Source organism: Hyaloscypha bicolor, assembly GCF_002865645.1.
Source record: "Hyaloscypha bicolor E unplaced genomic scaffold K444scaffold_169, whole genome shotgun sequence".
Lineage (NCBI taxonomy): Eukaryota > Fungi > Ascomycota > Leotiomycetes > Helotiales > Hyaloscyphaceae > Hyaloscypha > Hyaloscypha bicolor.
The window spans coordinates 34,267-51,050 of NW_020194671.1; the positions used below are offsets into that span (position 1 = coordinate 34,267).

General features: G+C 39.9%; 5 protein-coding genes across 5 annotated transcripts; 4 read left to right on the forward strand and 1 right to left on the reverse strand.

Moving 5' to 3' along the window:
* Window positions 1-123: 123 nt before the first annotated feature.
* On the forward strand, window positions 124-2,393 carry K444DRAFT_619857 (uncharacterized protein). The gene has a single exon (XM_024881592.1). The coding sequence runs from the start codon at window positions 451-453 to the stop codon at window positions 1,972-1,974; it is 1,524 nt and encodes a 507-aa protein (XP_024729503.1). The 5' UTR covers window positions 124-450; the 3' UTR covers window positions 1,975-2,393.
* Window positions 2,394-2,730: 337 nt separating this feature from the next.
* Window positions 2,731-3,135, forward strand: K444DRAFT_487991 (uncharacterized protein; the record flags this gene model as incomplete). The annotated part of the gene is made up of 1 exon (XM_024873153.1): window positions 2,731-3,135. A coding segment is annotated over one exon (405 nt), but the record flags the coding sequence as incomplete, so codon positions are not given.
* A 1,358-nt stretch (window positions 3,136-4,493) lies between these two features.
* Window positions 4,494-4,667, forward strand: K444DRAFT_481833 (uncharacterized protein; the record flags this gene model as incomplete). The annotated part of the gene is made up of 1 exon (XM_024873010.1): window positions 4,494-4,667. A coding segment is annotated over one exon (174 nt), but the record flags the coding sequence as incomplete, so codon positions are not given.
* A 7,148-nt stretch (window positions 4,668-11,815) lies between these two features.
* K444DRAFT_543137 (ankyrin) lies at window positions 11,816-12,475 on the forward strand (the record flags this gene model as incomplete). The annotated part of the gene is made up of 2 exons (XM_024875944.1): window positions 11,816-12,008; window positions 12,114-12,475. Coding segments are annotated over 2 exons (555 nt in total), but the record flags the coding sequence as incomplete, so codon positions are not given.
* On the reverse strand, window positions 12,393-14,569 carry K444DRAFT_600663 (uncharacterized protein). Its single transcript, XM_024878633.1, has 2 exons — window positions 14,209-14,569; window positions 12,393-14,154 (listed from the first exon to the last, which is right to left on the reverse strand). Exons 1-2 carry the CDS (start codon window positions 14,283-14,285, stop codon window positions 12,627-12,629), a joined length of 1,605 nt encoding a protein of 534 aa, XP_024729507.1. The 5' UTR covers window positions 14,286-14,569; the 3' UTR covers window positions 12,393-12,626.
* Between the last annotated feature and the right edge of the window lie 2,215 nt (window positions 14,570-16,784).

The following is a 16,784-nucleotide window of genomic DNA, read 5'->3' on the forward strand; positions in this document are numbered from 1 at the left end:
CGCCACCAAAAAGTGACCTGTGTTGACATTTGCGGGGTTGCCAAATTGTCATAGCAACCACCACCAGCACGAAATAATCACGCGCCATCGCCAAAACCCAGGCCTTTCATCCTTTCTGCCTCAAGCCTGAGCTTCAGCTCCAATCCCAACTGCGACCTCCTCCCATCCCATCCCATCGCCAGGCGCACAATCTACGAACCAGGGCCACATATCTCTGTTGCGTAGCTGCGACTGGCCGCCAATTGTGCGGCCATCTCCCAACGTATCGCTTCCAAGTTTTCGTCTTCCTCGCCATCGACTGGCTGAGCCGCACCATCAGCCTCGGCCTCTTCACCGCATCATCCTGACTCCCACAACCCATCAGCCTCACCAGATCAGATCACCACATCTCCCGAATGCCCTCCTCCATCTCGCACATCGCCAAATGAACCCCTTACGGTCTTCAGCACGATGACGAACTCTCCGAATGCGATGCCTGGCGCATTCAACTTCCATCCTCGCGAGCCCGCGGCGCCTCGCCTCTCAGGCGCGAAATCCCACATCTTCCAACCCCCACGCACACCGAGCGCATCTGCTTCGAGCAGTCTGATATTGACGAGGAGTACACAAAGCATAATGAGCCTATCTTCGACCGGCGATGCAGGACGCCCGAAATTTGCTCCAAGAAAACGAACCTTGGAGGACTATAATGGTGGTAATGAGACGCCGAGAAACAATAGTGATGGATATTTTGGATGGGGAACAAACGGAAATGCAAATGGTTTTGGATTAGATGGGGCAGCGGAAGGAGGAGAAGGCTGGATGCCATCAAGTCCACAACTATTCGTGAACACGAGATACGCGCTGGCTGGTGGAATGGACACACCTTCCCTAGCAGCAGCACGGGACGCCGAGCTAGGCACGGAATCTTACAACGACGTTGGCTACCGAAAATCTCTCGGCGATGACGACCGCCCTACAATGACGGGGAGAGGACTCTTCGGTGAGCATGAAGATCCTTCCCACTTCCCAATGGAGCAAGACTTTGGAAGGGAGGCAAATGGAAGAGGACGGTATGGCGATAGTCCGCGCACGGCAGCTTGGTCCAAGACTGCGATATCTGTTGCTGGGGCGGTGGTAGGCAAGGTGTGGGAGTTCTGCAGGAATAGCACTACGATATTTAGTGGGTTCCATGCTGGTGGTGGGACGGGCTATCGACTTAATCCTGAGGACACGGCGAGAAATTTCGAGGTTATTGAGGAGGAGAAGTACGGATATGAGAGGGAATCGACGCCTCTCCCTGGCCAATTCCCTCAAGAAGATCTGGATTTCATTCCTAATTATATGGATAACCCAACTCCCGATAACACCCCCCCTCGCCCCTCGAAACGTCGACAAGTTTCTTATAACAGCAATCCTACTCCCAACGAGAACGAATTGGCAAAGAACTGGGTCGTCGTACCGCCTCCTCCTGCTACATCCACACCATCGAAAACACAAAGAAGTGCCGGGGTAGCAAGATACAGCATGCCGACCTCTTCTTCCTCAGCACGTCGTTCCGTCCCGGCAAATACTTCCCGCCCTGCATCCCGTGCAGCATTCAGCACCGCGCCCCGCGTCAAATCTGGCTTCACCTCTCGCGTTTCGCACGCTGGATCTCCAGCTCTCAATCCTGCTCGTGGAGCATCATATGCTTCTCCTCGCCACTCACCACAAACTTCCATCTCAGGGTCAAGGATTCCAATCACCGCCACAGCTAATGGCAGAATGGGTAGTCCAACTAGGGCGGGAGTCGGAGCAGATAGCCCAGCGGCAAAAGAAGCAGCGCGATGGGCGGCGCTGAAGCGGAAAGAGGAGCGAGAGCAAGATGAGAGTATACGCCGTCTGGATCGACAACTCAAAGATCTTATTCGAGAAGGCAAGGAGGCGTTGGGCACGAAGATTGAGGTGGAGATCGAAGACGATATACCAAAGAGCAAAAAATGGGCGTTCTGAGTCTTGCGAGGAACAGTCGAAAATGTGATTACCCGTCATTATCAGCGTTTCCCTCCTCAAAGTGGTGCATCGACTCAAGTGAGCAATAATCTGTGGAGGATACTATGGATGAGAAAAAGGGGTGGCAGTTGTTTGTGTAAAGTGTAAAGGGATTTTCGATTCTTTGCTTATATGTTCGGTGGATTTTGGCGCCTCTGGATGGATGGAGATATTGTTCTTTTGTGATATTGGAGGAGGAGTTTGGCGCAAATCAAAGATACCATACGATACCATTCTTTGAGGACGAGAGGAGCGATGTCTCCAGAGATGAAAGCAGCATTTGGTGTTGATGTTGATTAGCACTCAACACTGGGCGCCGAACTGGACATAACAGAGATGAGATGTGATTCTTTACATTGTCTTGAGTGTCTGCTGATACGTTGCAACTCTGTGATTGGGTTCTGCCTTTGCTAGAGTTTGATCGCTTGCGAATTTGATGGCAAGCGCCTCCGCCCACTCTTTACCCTCATTCATTCTTCTCGTTGCACATTGCAAGTTATTCCAAATGTGGGGAGTTGGAGTCAACTGTAATTCTCCCCCTCCTGCAGCGCACTCGTCTCCAGATGGCAGCTGGCAACGCGCGAACTGGAGGTTATTGCGAAACTCTGCCTCGGGAACGTTTTCAATCACATGCCCACATGTCTCACTCTGTGCAAGCCCACGATGCGCCTTGCTCCTCAGCATGCCAGAACAACCTTCACTATACAAGCAACAGGGATGAGCGAATTCATATACTCCCCGATTCCAGCCAGCAGCGGCGGGTTTCGCATTTTGAGGCTCCGGCCCGGAAGTCCAGATAACAGCGTAGAGTGTGACCTCATCATCGCCCAGCTCGACTCAAGTAACCTGCTACCTTACGATGCTTTGTCGTATTTCTGGGGAGACCCTGATGATCGAGAGGCCATCACGGTTCATGGCCGCGAACAGCATGTGACAAGGAATCTCCATGCAGCTCTAAGGCAGCTGAGGTCTGTATCCAGAGACCGACTGCTCTGGGCCGATGCAGTCTGTATCAACCAAAATGATGCAGAAGAGAAGGGCAAACAGGTCCAACTTATGAGAGATATCTATCGAAAGGCGGAACGCACAATTGTCTGGCTTGGCGAGGGTTCAATCTTTACTCCACCGGGCTTCAATCTCATATCCCGCCTCCCCAAGGCTCACAGGCTGAGAATCGACCGGGGAGACGACCGACCACTTCATCACTTGAGCGCTGCCGACCGAGACTCCTATGATTTGCCATCTCACCTCTCCCGGGACTGGCTTGGGCTCATCTGCATCTTTGACCTCGCATATTTCAAAAGAATCCGGAATGTCCAAGAAGTCGCGGTCTCGAGAAAGGTCGATATCTTCTGCGGCAGCGATTCGTGCTCATGGGATGAGCTGATCCAGTCGCTTGATGCCTGCCAGGGACTGCAGCTCAGACGACTGTACGACATAAGTATGACTCCTCCCATCTACGGGATCGATCGTGCGAAAGTCAGCTTCCACCGTGGTCTGCGATGGAGCTTGCTGGACCCCTTAGCCCGCCATCGTTCCTTCAATGCCACAGACAAAAGAGACAAAATCTTCGCTCTGCTTGGACTGGTAGATAGCGAAGATGGCTCCTCAGCTAGCGTTAAGCCGGATTACGATCACGGGCATACAGCAGGGATGGCTTATACGAGCCTTGCAACGACTCTCCTAGAGAACAGCAATCACTTGGACATCTTGAGCGTTCCTCGTGTCCAGAGCTCAACGTGGGCGATTGCTTCGCAATTGCCGTCGTGGGTGCCAGATTGGAGCCTTCAATTGCAAGTCAAGCCGCTCATTGACTTTGCCATTCCGGATATTGCCAGGATGGTAGAAGATGGGGTCGATCTTTCGGCCGACGAGCCAGACAACGAAGAAACGCGTGCTGAGCCTCTTATTCTCTTTGCAGCAACAGGCTCGTCGCAATCCTGTCCAAAGTTCAACGCAAAAAACCCCTACTTTGTCTCGAGGGCTATATCCTAGACGAGGTTGACCGGGTAGGCATGACCCTAAACAATCCCTATGCTGGTATGGGCCATAGCGAGCTCATGAACTCGAAGTCGCTGCTGAGTATGCTATCCGCTATTCCCAGAACAATGCTCGGTGCCGCAGAACTGTCTCGCACATGGATAGACTGGGAATCCATCACCGCAGCCCACATTCGACAGCACTACGTCACTGGTGAACCGATGCTAGATGCTTACTGGAAGACATTCCTCGGCGGCCACACCGTATTCTCGGAAGACAGGTGGCTGGAAGAGCGCAACAGGTGGGAAGCCCTCGTCCGCGATTATCGGACGCCAGCGCGCTTCAACCTGCACAAATCCCCGGCCGCCTATGCAGTTGCTCTCGGGGCGATGGTAGGAGTCCGTCTCGTCAGGCAGGCGGTTGGGACTGCTGTCGACATACCGCCGTCTTCTGAGCTGCCGGCTGACTTGGATAGCCCTACCAGTGAGATGATGCTGCAGAGGCGGATGTTTACGACGCGTGATGGACTCATCGGCTTAGGTCCCGAGGCACTACAGACGCGAGATTGCATTGCACTGTGTAAAGGGGGCAAAGTACCGTATGTACTGAGAAAAGTGCCAGAGGGGTACGAGCTCGTTGGGGAATGTTATATGCATGGTATTACGCAAGGCGAGAGGTTCGTAGAGCAAAAGTGTGGCGAGGTGTGGATTGCTTGACGAGAGGGGATTCACTGTTTTGGCTGCTTCTAAATTCCAACTGATTGGCTTCGACCCCTGGCAATCTTTCTGTTTATAGATTGGGTAATATTAAAACCTGAATAACCGCCACGACAAACCCTCTTATCAGTCAGGATTCTCATGTGGAAAGTATGAAATTACGAAGTCTTCTCTCCGCCTCCCACTCGTTTTCCTGTAAAGCCAGATTCCAAAACGGAGATTGAGATCAAAAGCTATTCATCTAGCGTTTAGATAACGGAATCGGTGGTCGGTGCTATTGTTCTCGCAGCTCTAGCATATTTGCTCCAATCCATACTCTTTGGAGGCCATGACCAGGCTTGGCAGAAATACCTAATTTCTGGTTTCGATAGGTATCGATGCCAGAATCGTAAGGTATTAATCGCGAGGTTTCCACGAGTTTCGCCTATTTCCCTAAAAATAGGCGAGGTACACCGAAAAGCAAATTTCAGCGAAACGCAAGTTGATTTTCTCGCGGGCAAAATCGTCTTTTTGGTCCGTACGTCGAAAATCAAAATCGCACCTTACTCTTAACTTGCTCGTAGAATATTATTTTTGGTGAGCGAAACTGAATAAGAGTATCTAAATCTTATTTTTATTACTTAAATAATACTTTTGCTTCTTCGGATTTCTTAGGAGAAGGCGTGGTTATAGAGAAATAAAAAAATATTTGCGTTTCGCTGAAATTTGCTTTTCGGTGTACCTCGCCTATTTTTAGGGAAATAGGCGAAACTGGTGGAAACCTCGCGATTAATACTATCAATAAAGTATTGATCCCCGGAACCCAATTCCCTCCTTTAATTGTAATTAACTTTAGAACCACTTCCCTTATAAGAAAACTTTTAGTAGCGCAAATATTCTACTTAATTTAGGCTTTCTATTTAGCTACTTATTTTATAGTTTAGACTAAAACTTATCTCAATGCGGCTATTTTAAGCAAAAAATAGCTTTTGAGATTTTCGTAAGGCTCGCTTATAATAAGTATTCTAATAAGAGATATGAATATAATACTACGAGTTTAGGGCCGCTTCGCTAAAATTATCACTAGCGGCCCTACGCAAGCTCCGGGGCTAGCAATAATTTTGCCCTAAACTCGTCCCGAGTAGCTTTAAATAATATTTCTTAATAATAAACTGTTTATAAATTATATAAGAAAGAAAATAGCTTATAAATATATAAAATTACTTAAAAATAAGCTAAAAATATTCTTTTAATTTATATTTTAATTTTAATTCTTTTAAATATTAAGTTTAATAAATTTAAAATTAAAATATTATTATAAAATTAAGTCTTTTATAATTTATTAAAAGAATTTAAGTTTTAATAATATAAGTCTAATAAAATTAATTATATAAGTATTTTAAATAAAAATAAAACTAAATAAGTTTAAAAAACTAAAGAAAATTAATTTAAAAAATTAATTTAAATATATATAAATTATAAACTAATAAAAGTTATTTATTAATATTAAATAATATATTTCTTTAATTTTATTTAAATATAAAATTATATTTTAATAAATCTTTTAATATTTTTAAAAAAAATAAAAGCTATTATATTATATAATAAAATTATATAATATTTTAAGTTATTTCTAAATTTCTAAAATAAATTAATAATATTATTTAATATAAGTTTATTTTAAAAGAAGTCTTTAAATATAAAAGATTTAGAAATTATTATAATAAAACTTTTAATATTTTAATATTTTTATATATAAGTAATCTAATTTATATATTTCTTATATTTCTTATATTTCTTATATTTCTTATATTTCTTATATAATATATTATTTAATTAATTTAATAAAATAAAGCTTTCTTAGCTCTTTCTTTTCTTTTATATTCTTTTTATATTTTAATTAAATATATATATTAATATAATTCTTTTAAATTTTAAGTTTAATTAAATTTATATATTATTAAAATATTTAATATAATAAAAATTATAATAAATCTAAATCTAAAATATTATTATAAAATATTAAAAAAAATACTTATATATTAAAAACTCTTATAAAATTAAATCTTTTTTATAATATAAGTACTTTAAATAAAAACTAATAATTTTTAATTTTTAATTTCAATCTAAATATATATAAATTATTTAAAAAAAAAGTAAATATTTATTAAGCTTTATATAAGATTTAAATTATATTTATATAATATTTTTCTGTAATTTCCTTTAAATATAAAAATATTTTTTAAAAAAAATAAAAGCTATTATATTATAATTAATAATATTTTTATAAATTAATAAAATTTAATATAATATAATTTACTTTTAATAAAATAATCTAATTTATAAATTTCTTATATAATATATTACTTAATTAATTTATAATTAATTTTTTTTTATTAATTTAATTTATAAAATTCTTTTTTAAATATATATTTTTTTAAATATATATTTTTTTAAATATATATTTTTTTAAATATATATTTTTTTAAATATATATTTTTTTAAATATTTAATTTTATAAATTCTTAAACTTTAAACTTAATATAATTTCTTTAAATTATTAAAATTATTAATTATATATTTTAATTATATATTTTAATTATATATTTTAATTATATATTTTAATTATATATTTTAATTATGTATTTTAATTATATATAAGAACTTATATTTAATATTTTAAATTTAGTTTATTTTTATTTTTTATAAATTATTATAGCTTTTACTTATAAAGCTCTTTTTCTTTTATAAGCCTTTTTAAGTCTTACTTGCCTTTATAAGTTTCTTATTAATTATACTTCTATTTATAGTTTTTTCTTAATTTTTATTTTTATTTTTATAAAGCTTTCTTTTTTTTTTATAACTTATTATAGCTCTTTCTTTTATTTATTATTTTTTCTAAGCTATCTAATAAGCTTATAAAGCTCCCTCTTTTCTTATATAAACTCTTATAGCCTTTATAACGGCTAGTATTATATAATTAGTTTTAGCTAAAGGAATTAATTTTAGCTAAGGTTCCAAGCTATAGTTCAAATCAAGCTCGCTTCCAAAGCTCGGCGTTTTAGTAGTCTTGGCCATACCTACTTATCTACTGCCACACCTCACTCCTTCTCTCCTTAGCTTTAGATTCTATAGGATATTAGAATTATAGATCTTTAAGCATTATTCCATTACTTTATTCCTGCTATTATAGCCTTATTCTTATTTATAAAGCTCTCTCTTATACCTATAGAACTTCCCTTAAGCTTGCTAGGTATTAGAATAGCAGTATACGATATGCGAGAGTTTTGGTGTTCCTCACGTGACTTGGATTTTAGGGAGTCCCGAGAGCTAGCTAGAGCCCTGAGAATTCCCTTTATCCCACCCCTCCCGAGCTTTAAAAAATCGTAATAAAAGCCCCTCGCATTCCAGAACCACTAAAATAGAGAGAAAGGTACTTGAGCATCTCCTCTCTAATCCCAAGCTCAGCCCTAAGGATTTGGACGGAATCGCGTTCCGATGCGCGATTCCCTAGAAGAGGGCGATTCTGGTGTTCCTCACGTGACCCGCTTTTTCCAGGGAGTACTGGGAGCCAACCGCTTAGGGTGGTCCGAACGTAGGACAATATAGAAGAGGATATGAGGGTCATTTTAAAATTAAGATAATATTAACTTTTATTAATATTATTATTAATTCTTTTAAGAGAAAGACTAGAAAATAAATAAATTATATATAAATATATTATTATATAAATTAAATAATAAATAGAAGAGATAATTTAAGGCTAAGTATTAATTCAGTATTAATACATATTAATTCTTGTAATACCTAAGTAATACCATCCAGTATTAATACCTTATTAATACCAAAAGTATTTTTGCCAAGCCTGGCCATAACTTGAGCCATACTCCTCTTGCAGGAGAAGAGCTAGGTAAGAGAAGTAAGCTAAGGGAAATGTTATATAATTCAAAAGCCTATTTTTCGGGAGGCATATCTGGGGGTAAGGGAATGAATTTACCACGGCTCTTCCCAAGCACAGTTCGTTAATATGCACCACAGAACAAATCGATCTGGCGCATACAAACTTTAGATAGTAAATGAAATCTCTAGCTTTTCCTGCAAAGCAGGCTAACTATCTGGTCCCGGGCGACCATGCCCAGATTCCTCCAAAATTCATGGATAATATTAAATTGTGGAAAAAATAATATAGTTAGTAATCTTGCTACACTTGATATAGGAGGTAATCCATGCATTTACAGCTGCTACGGACCAGATTCCCATGCCGCTTATAATAGCTGGTCCAAAAGAAGTACACAAATCTTGACTTGTTCAATGAAATAATAAATTATCTTGTCAAACGGACCTCAAAACTTCCTTGAGTAAACCTGCAACAAATGCGTCTCTGGCTTTTAAAGCAAAGCGGGTGTGACGAACTGGCCAGACAAAATAAACCCTCCACTAGGCGTTGCTTTAGGGGAAGCTGTGAGGACGGAAATACTAACATGCGAAAAATGGACCGTACTCAACGTGAACTGCATACTTGTCCGAATCATTGCGATCCTGCATATGTCGGCTCTGCCAGCTACTATAATGGTGGCTTGAGTATCAGGAAGTGCTTGCCTCCCTTTTAAGCGAGGCACTAGCGAGCTTGCGTCCGTGAGGAGAATTGTCCCAAGGCTTTCTGGAACATTGAGATTACACAAGAGTGCGCGGGGGGAGGATAGCGGAGGCTTCGACAGGTTTCTTGGAATTTATTTTGTTTCCCGTGTGGTTTTGATTTGCTGGCTGGCGAAGCTGCAGCTGGTGGCGGAGGCTGTGTAAATGCCAGCTCAACTCCCGAAACGTCACCACATTGGAGGCCTTTTCTCTTTTCGAAATTTTGGCACTCTTTCCATTCAACAATCTTTACCCCTAGGAGAAAACAATGCCGTTGATCGGGGCAGCTATCTTGAAACCCAGTGACAAGTCACAGCGCAAATAGTGCTTCTCCGTTTACGGATAAGCTGGCCTGAAGAAACGAGCACTTGTGAGCTGCATCTTCGCAATCTCGATGATCGAATGTGCGGGTTTGGGGTTAGTCAATGATTTGGGTCAGCGAAGTGCATGTGACCCCGAGTAATCAGTTGCGCCCTGTTATTTGATATGGCTGCCGTGGCTTACTTTACTGTTCTCAAGAGGGCTGCCGCAAACGCCACTCTACCTATTTTCTGAAACTCCCTTCCAGCTTTATGTCTCAACCGACAGCCTCACTTTAGGAGACGGCAAGCGCCGCAGGTGTTGTAGCAACCTGTAGACTCAAGATTTTCTACTTCCAATAATCCCGAAGCTGGTTCACTCTTTAATCTCTTCCGACTAACTGGCGTTGACGCCTTACCTCTTTGAAAATCATAGCCAAAATCAATGGATCCACTTAGTATTGTGTCAAGCGTCATTGCAGTCTCCCAAGCTGGAGAGCGAGTGGACAGCCTAATCTCTTGCATTCAAACGTTACTGAATGCTCCAAGAGAACTCGCCGCACTTGTCAATGAAATCTCGAATATAGGAGCCGCGCTTTCAGGATTAAACTCTAGGATCCTAAATTCACAAGAGGCTTTCGCCAGCTCTAGATGTATTCATCAAATATTAGAGAACTGCCTCGTGCACGTGGAGGCACTAGAACGTTTAGCTGCCATCTCATTGACAACGAGAGATGCAACGCCCCTTGGAAGTGATGGGAGAACAGCCAGAGGAACGAAAAGAATAGCCTGGCTAAGAAAACAAAGGAGGATTGAAAAGATTAAGCAAGAGTTGAAAGTCGCGCTCTCGGCAATTCATTTGGAGCTATTATCATTGAACCTGTAAGTTCCTGTGTCACCCATCGCCCGAAAGAAGGACGCAGTTGATTTGAAGACAGTGCCAGCCAAGCCCAAGTGGTTTCAAGTATAAGTATATTCGAGGTTTCAGTTCAAAGCCTTCGAGCTACTACTATCCTTTCCTCGGATGCTTCTCATCAGAAGTCCATCACTGCATGTGGCGCCATTGATATTTCTAAGTTGTGGCTTTGCTAACCCACTGTGCTTGGTGGAGTCTTCGAATGCAGACCAAAAACAAGATGACTTGCGTTGCCTCCCCAAGGATGGACGACTATGTGACTCCCAGGTCGAAATCCTGGACATTGGCAGCAGAACCGCAAATACACCAACCATTCCGTCACAGAAAGAGTATCTGTACCCGCACAAGTCAGTTCAACTCAACATTCAGACCGTTGGTATTTTCGGCGGGCTGCTTGGTTGGCTCAGTATGGAAACGGCTAGGGAGCACCTGGATCACGAAGTCCACTCCTCGAAACGTGTCAAGCAGTCTCGGCCCTCTTTTTTGGCTAGATATCATCCCGCTTGGTGGGCCTCAGTCATGACCTATACCTTGCGATATCAATCAACCCCCTATCCCTGTCTGTCTTTGCCATTTCAAGCTCTTCTGCCGCCTGATGCAGAAATCTTCATTTGCATAAGGACTGGTCAGCTAGAACGCCTCAAAAGGTTGTTTGTAGAACAAAGAGCCTCCGTGACGGATATGATGGCACCTTACGGTTTGTCAACAACTGCACTGGCAATCATTTACAACCAGACGGAAATATATCAGCTCCTTGATTCTGCTGGTGCAAGTAGGGTCTCCACAATGCTCCACAAATCTACTGGGTTTGAGGTCGGGGGGTTTTGGTCAAATTATTCCACTCTTGACTGTTCAGTCTCTGCACAGGCGATCATGGATGACCATCAATATTACACATGCTGCGGATTCGTGGCAAAAACTCTTTCCAATGCGGCAACCCAATCTTGTCCGGAAAGGGACTCTTTTACGCGACTTCACCGAAGCACGCTGGGGTTGACAACTGAATGCTTAGAGACCTTACGAGCCTACCGACAGTAGTCTGTGCGCACAGGGCATTTTCCAGGTATTTTCAGGCTCCATAAATTCGCTTACAGGCCTTAGAAAACTAAAGTCTCCTTAAACACTTAAAAGTTATAAGATAACAAATAATAGTCACGACTTAATATTTAGGGTTAGAGAACCAAAGTAACCTAAGTATAATTTGATTAATTAATTTTTAAAGATTTGCACGTTTCAAAATTGTATTTATTAGTAAAATGCCCTGAGCGCACAGACTACTGTCGTTAGGCTCGTTACATTTCGACCCTAGTGTAAACATCAATGAGGTTGATTCGAAGGGACGCTCTGCTTTGCATTTGGCAACATACTTATGCGATATACAGGAAGTTGAACTTCTCCTTAGAGCTAATGCAAGCTCCGAAGTATGCGACTATACTGGAAAGTCCCCACTCCGAGTTGCAGCTGCTTTAGGTTGGGCTGATGGCACTGCCTTGCTGGCCAGCGTTAGTGTGGACCCTGAGCAAAGAAATCAACTCAACTTCAGCAACACAATTTTGCATAACGTGTGCTTCCAAGGCCACGCCCATATTGTTGAGCTCCTGCTTGATGCTGGAGCCGATATGGAAGCGCCAAATGACATTGGGGAAACTTCGCTTCGACATGCTGTGATCAGAAACAAAGTGGAAGTCCTGAAAGTTTTACATGAACGTGGCGCGGCATTCACGATGGTCGATAATATTGGCTGCACTGCGTTTCATGATGCGATATTGATGAACGCGCACGAGTGTCTGCACTTCATTTTGAAACTCCGAGTTCGGGTGGACCAGAGAATCAGATATATGACTAATTCTATCGGTCTGCAACTGTACACCCAGGGAAAAAGGGGCATTTCTTATTCTGTTATGCTGCAAATTCTAGTCATATCGCGCTCTTATTAATCTTATGCGGACCTATGGTGAAAGGAATTTAACCTGGCTAGTCTGTTTCTTCACTAACTTCTTTTCCTCTGAGTGTGCTTGGGCATGTGCTTACAATCGACTAGCAAATTAGTACACATTTGTGTTGCTTGGGTTTCGGTACTCGTATTGATCACCAGGTAATTGTCTTCGTTCTCCTTGCCATCGTTGCATCATCCGCCGAGACTCTTTGCAAACACACCAACTCTGCCCTTTTCCCCCCCAACTCAGCTCCGCTCCACTTCACACCAGCAACTCTTGCCCAACCTGGCACCCTCCCATCTTCAATAAACTCTTCTTCAACCTCCATGACCCACTGTAGTACTTTACCAGCAAAAACACTATCCCAAATACCTTCTCTCCTAGGATTTGCAAGCAAAAAGTTGATTGCTTCTCTACGGATTGACGGCTCGCGACACTTCAGGCCCACGACCCAAAGTGGGACAATAACTCTCGTGTCGAAGCAGAAATTTGAGGTGCGTGTCTTATTCGCAGTCGGCATCTCTTTCATCACCGCTTTCGCGAGATACACGACTCGTTTGTAAACAGGATTGTATTCGTCATGTATCGATTCATCAACCGAAAGATGCGTCGATAATCCAATGTATCCGATCGCCATGGATAACTGAATAAAGAGTGCGTAGTGTTTCTGCGGGCCGTCGCCTATCTTCTGTAGCACCGGCTCGAGAGCTTTGTTAAATCGCCACACATCGGCTTGAATTTCCTCCTGCTCTTTCATAGCCCAGCGCCAGATCTCGGAATCCTTGCGAACGTCAGGCCCTAAATAGGCCGAGTGGGTGGTGATTAGGTACACCCCTCGACGAATAATTCCGTTGTAGTATGTTCCCGCTTCGAAAATGTCCGAGAAGGTGTCGGGCATGGACCGTGTGAATCTCGGACCTTCGTTCCCCAGAACTGCGTGGAGCTCTGGGGAGTGACCGTCTGCGAAGAAGGAATGCTGGACTGCCAATCGACAGAATATTTGAATTAAGTCGTCTTCGACGACATATGGCGCTGGAGATAGTCGTGTGTATTTGTCCTTATCGTTTTTATATTTCTCTCTCCATTCTTGAATGAGCCGAATCCCAGCATGGACTTGATTGACTGCGAGGTCCATGTTTCCAGTCCAAGATTCGAATGCTAAGATGAGCAGGCAAGTGAGTAGCATAGTTCTCAAGTCCACCTTCTTTGCGGATGCGTCAGCCGCCATGTGCTTCACAGCTTTAGAATATTGTCTAAGGGCATTTCGATGATGCGCATTAGCCGCCGCATCTCTTTCGATGGGGGTTAAAGCCAATTTGTCGAAGGATTGGACGAGTTCCGCCGTCTTGTCCAGGGCGCCAAGCGCGACTATAGCATGGCGGATCGCAGGATTGAAATGGCAAGACTCCAACAACCGTTGGCGTGTGTAACCGGAATCGAAGGTGGGAAAGATGTCATAGCCTGTGCGAGCACAGAAGAGATCGAAGTATTGGTGTTCTTCATTGTTGGCAAATGGTGATTTTGCCAGAGAGCTCGAAGAAGGCACTTTCATAGCTGGCTGAGATGGCACGAGTTCACGCTTCCACCTCAGGATAAGATGGTAGCCATCACACTCGACCCCGAATTTGATGCACCGCTGGCAGACTGGCTTGCCTTCATCGCATTTCACTCTTCGAAGCCTAGGTTGACAAAGTTCAGCTAGCCGGGAGGCACAGATTGCGATGATTCGTTACCTGCAGGTACCACATCCTGTTCTGACTTTCGGTGCACTCCTTCGCTTCTTTGGATATGGTTTTATTGTTGAGCTCATAGTCGCGATGATGAGACCCAGGAAGCAAGGACCAACAGAGAGTATCGAGTATCTAAGGTTGGGGCAACGTTTCGCGGGGTGTCGGCTTGGCTGTAGCCCAAAGTGTGTGCGAGTTGGCGCAGTTGAGGTTGGGGTTGGGAGGTGGTCCGATATCTCCTGCTTACCTAAGGTTAAGTCGAAATGCTCGGTACAGTGGGTACACTGGACTGGTCCTCGGTATTTAGGAAAAAGTAAAACGACCCCCCTCCCCCTGTGTCGATTAGGGGTGTCGATTGGGGCCACACTAACCGAAATCAGCAAGCGGTGGTACGTGCCCGTATATATTACTTTGTACATGCTAGTGTGTGCAAATTAATATATATTGGCACCTAGTGCGTATCTCGCATTTTGCTTTAATATACCGTAATGCGCATATTATTGTTATTGTTTCCAGATAGATTTGGTTATAATGCATGTGACAATACTTAATTCCTCTTAACCTCTGGCAAAACGGGAAAATATAAAGCAATACTGTTATGGGGATATAAAACACGGAGTAATATAGATAGTAGAATGGGCTTCCACAGCGTGGGATCAAAGCGTACGAGTGAGACGTGAAATTAGAGAGTGAAGGTTGATTTATTGGTTTTTCTAAGAACTAAGAAGGAGAGCGGGAAATATATATGAAACCGGACGTACGGACGTCCGGTGGTCACCTGACCGCGCCACGTGACCAATAGGGGTAAAATTCCCACTACAATACCTTGCCGTATAAACTTATACAAGTAATTATTTAGACATTATTAAAATAACATAATCGGATGAACCTAATATATGGCCTTTAACTTTCTTACTTTATAATTAATTATTTTATTCTTTTTTTAATGAATTATTTACTTATAAAATCGAGAAAGCTTATTAGATAATTAAATATAAGTTACTAGAGAAAGTAAAATATATTAGATTACTTAAATACTAGAGTTAATTAAATAGCCTTATTAGTTTTAAATAATTTTAAATAGCTGTAATGCATACATTAACGAGTGTCTAGCTGGATTTAGTAGCCTAATTAGGCTAGTACTTATATGGGATCGCACTCCCAAATTGGGACTAGTGCTTCCGTACATCCAGCGGAACACTAGATTCTATATATGGAGGCATGCGAGCTTTGGAAATGGGTATCGATTAGTTTATTACTGAGAACCAGTTCTTGGAATTAATTATATTTCCACGCTTCACTCTATACTTTACCCTATATTCCACCCCTTTACCTTGACTACTTGCATAGCACCCTGCTATATTGGGAGCCTTACAATAGCTTTAAAGAAAATTATTAATAAATTTTATTACAAAATTTAAAATTTAAAATTAAAAGTAATTAAAATAAGTATTACCTAAAATAAGATATTTTTTAATTATATAAAATAATATTATTTCTTATATTTATTATTAATAATTTATACTAGTTTTATATTATATTTAAGATATATATAACAAATAAGGTTTATTTTAAAGGCTTTATAAAAAAGATCTTTATATTTTTAAGCTTTTTTTTTAAAAAAATATTAATAATATTATTTTAATTTTAAGAATTATTTATTTTCTTTTATTTATTTATTTTATTTTATTTTTAATTATATATTTCCTATTATTTTATATTTAATTTCCTTTCTTTATTTTTAAAGTCTTTCTTAAATCTCTTTTAAATTATATATATCTTTATTAAATTACTTTTATTATTTTTCTTATTTCTTAATATAAATCTTTTATTTATAATTTTAGTCTTTATTAAGTAGTTTTAATTAATATTATAAAGCTTTTAATATAATATTTAATAATTACTTTATTTCTAGCTTTAGTTTAAGTTATAAAATAAATATTTCTAATAATTACTTTTATAATAAATCTAGTATTAATATAATTAATTTTACTAATAAATATATTTAAATCTTATTTTATTTTTATATATTAATACTAATATATTAAAGCTTATTTAGAAATATTTCTTTTATAAGAAATTAATTTTGTAATAATATTTAATATTAATAAATTATAATTTTTCTAATAATATTTACCTTTTTTTTCTCCTAATAATTTATTTTTCTTTATTTAAAATTAATGTTATATTAAGAATAATAAAACGAAGTTTAATAAAATAAGTAATTTTATTATTAATAATAGTTTATTTCTAAATTTTACATTTTTAATTTAATAAAAATAAAGAAATATTACTAATATATTTATTTCTTAAATATTCTTATAAAATATTCTAATATTTCTTATAGCCTTTTAAAAGCTTTTTTAATTATAAAATTATATTATATTATATATAATTATTAGTTTTATAATTTCTTTTTTATTTCTAGTTTATAAATATTATAAAAGCTTTATATTAATATAAATAAAGTAAGAAGTTTATATTAATAATTAAAGAAAAAGCTAATTAAAAATAATTATAATAATAATAAAAAATAATAAAGATTTATATAAAATTATAACTTAAATTATAAAAATAATTAT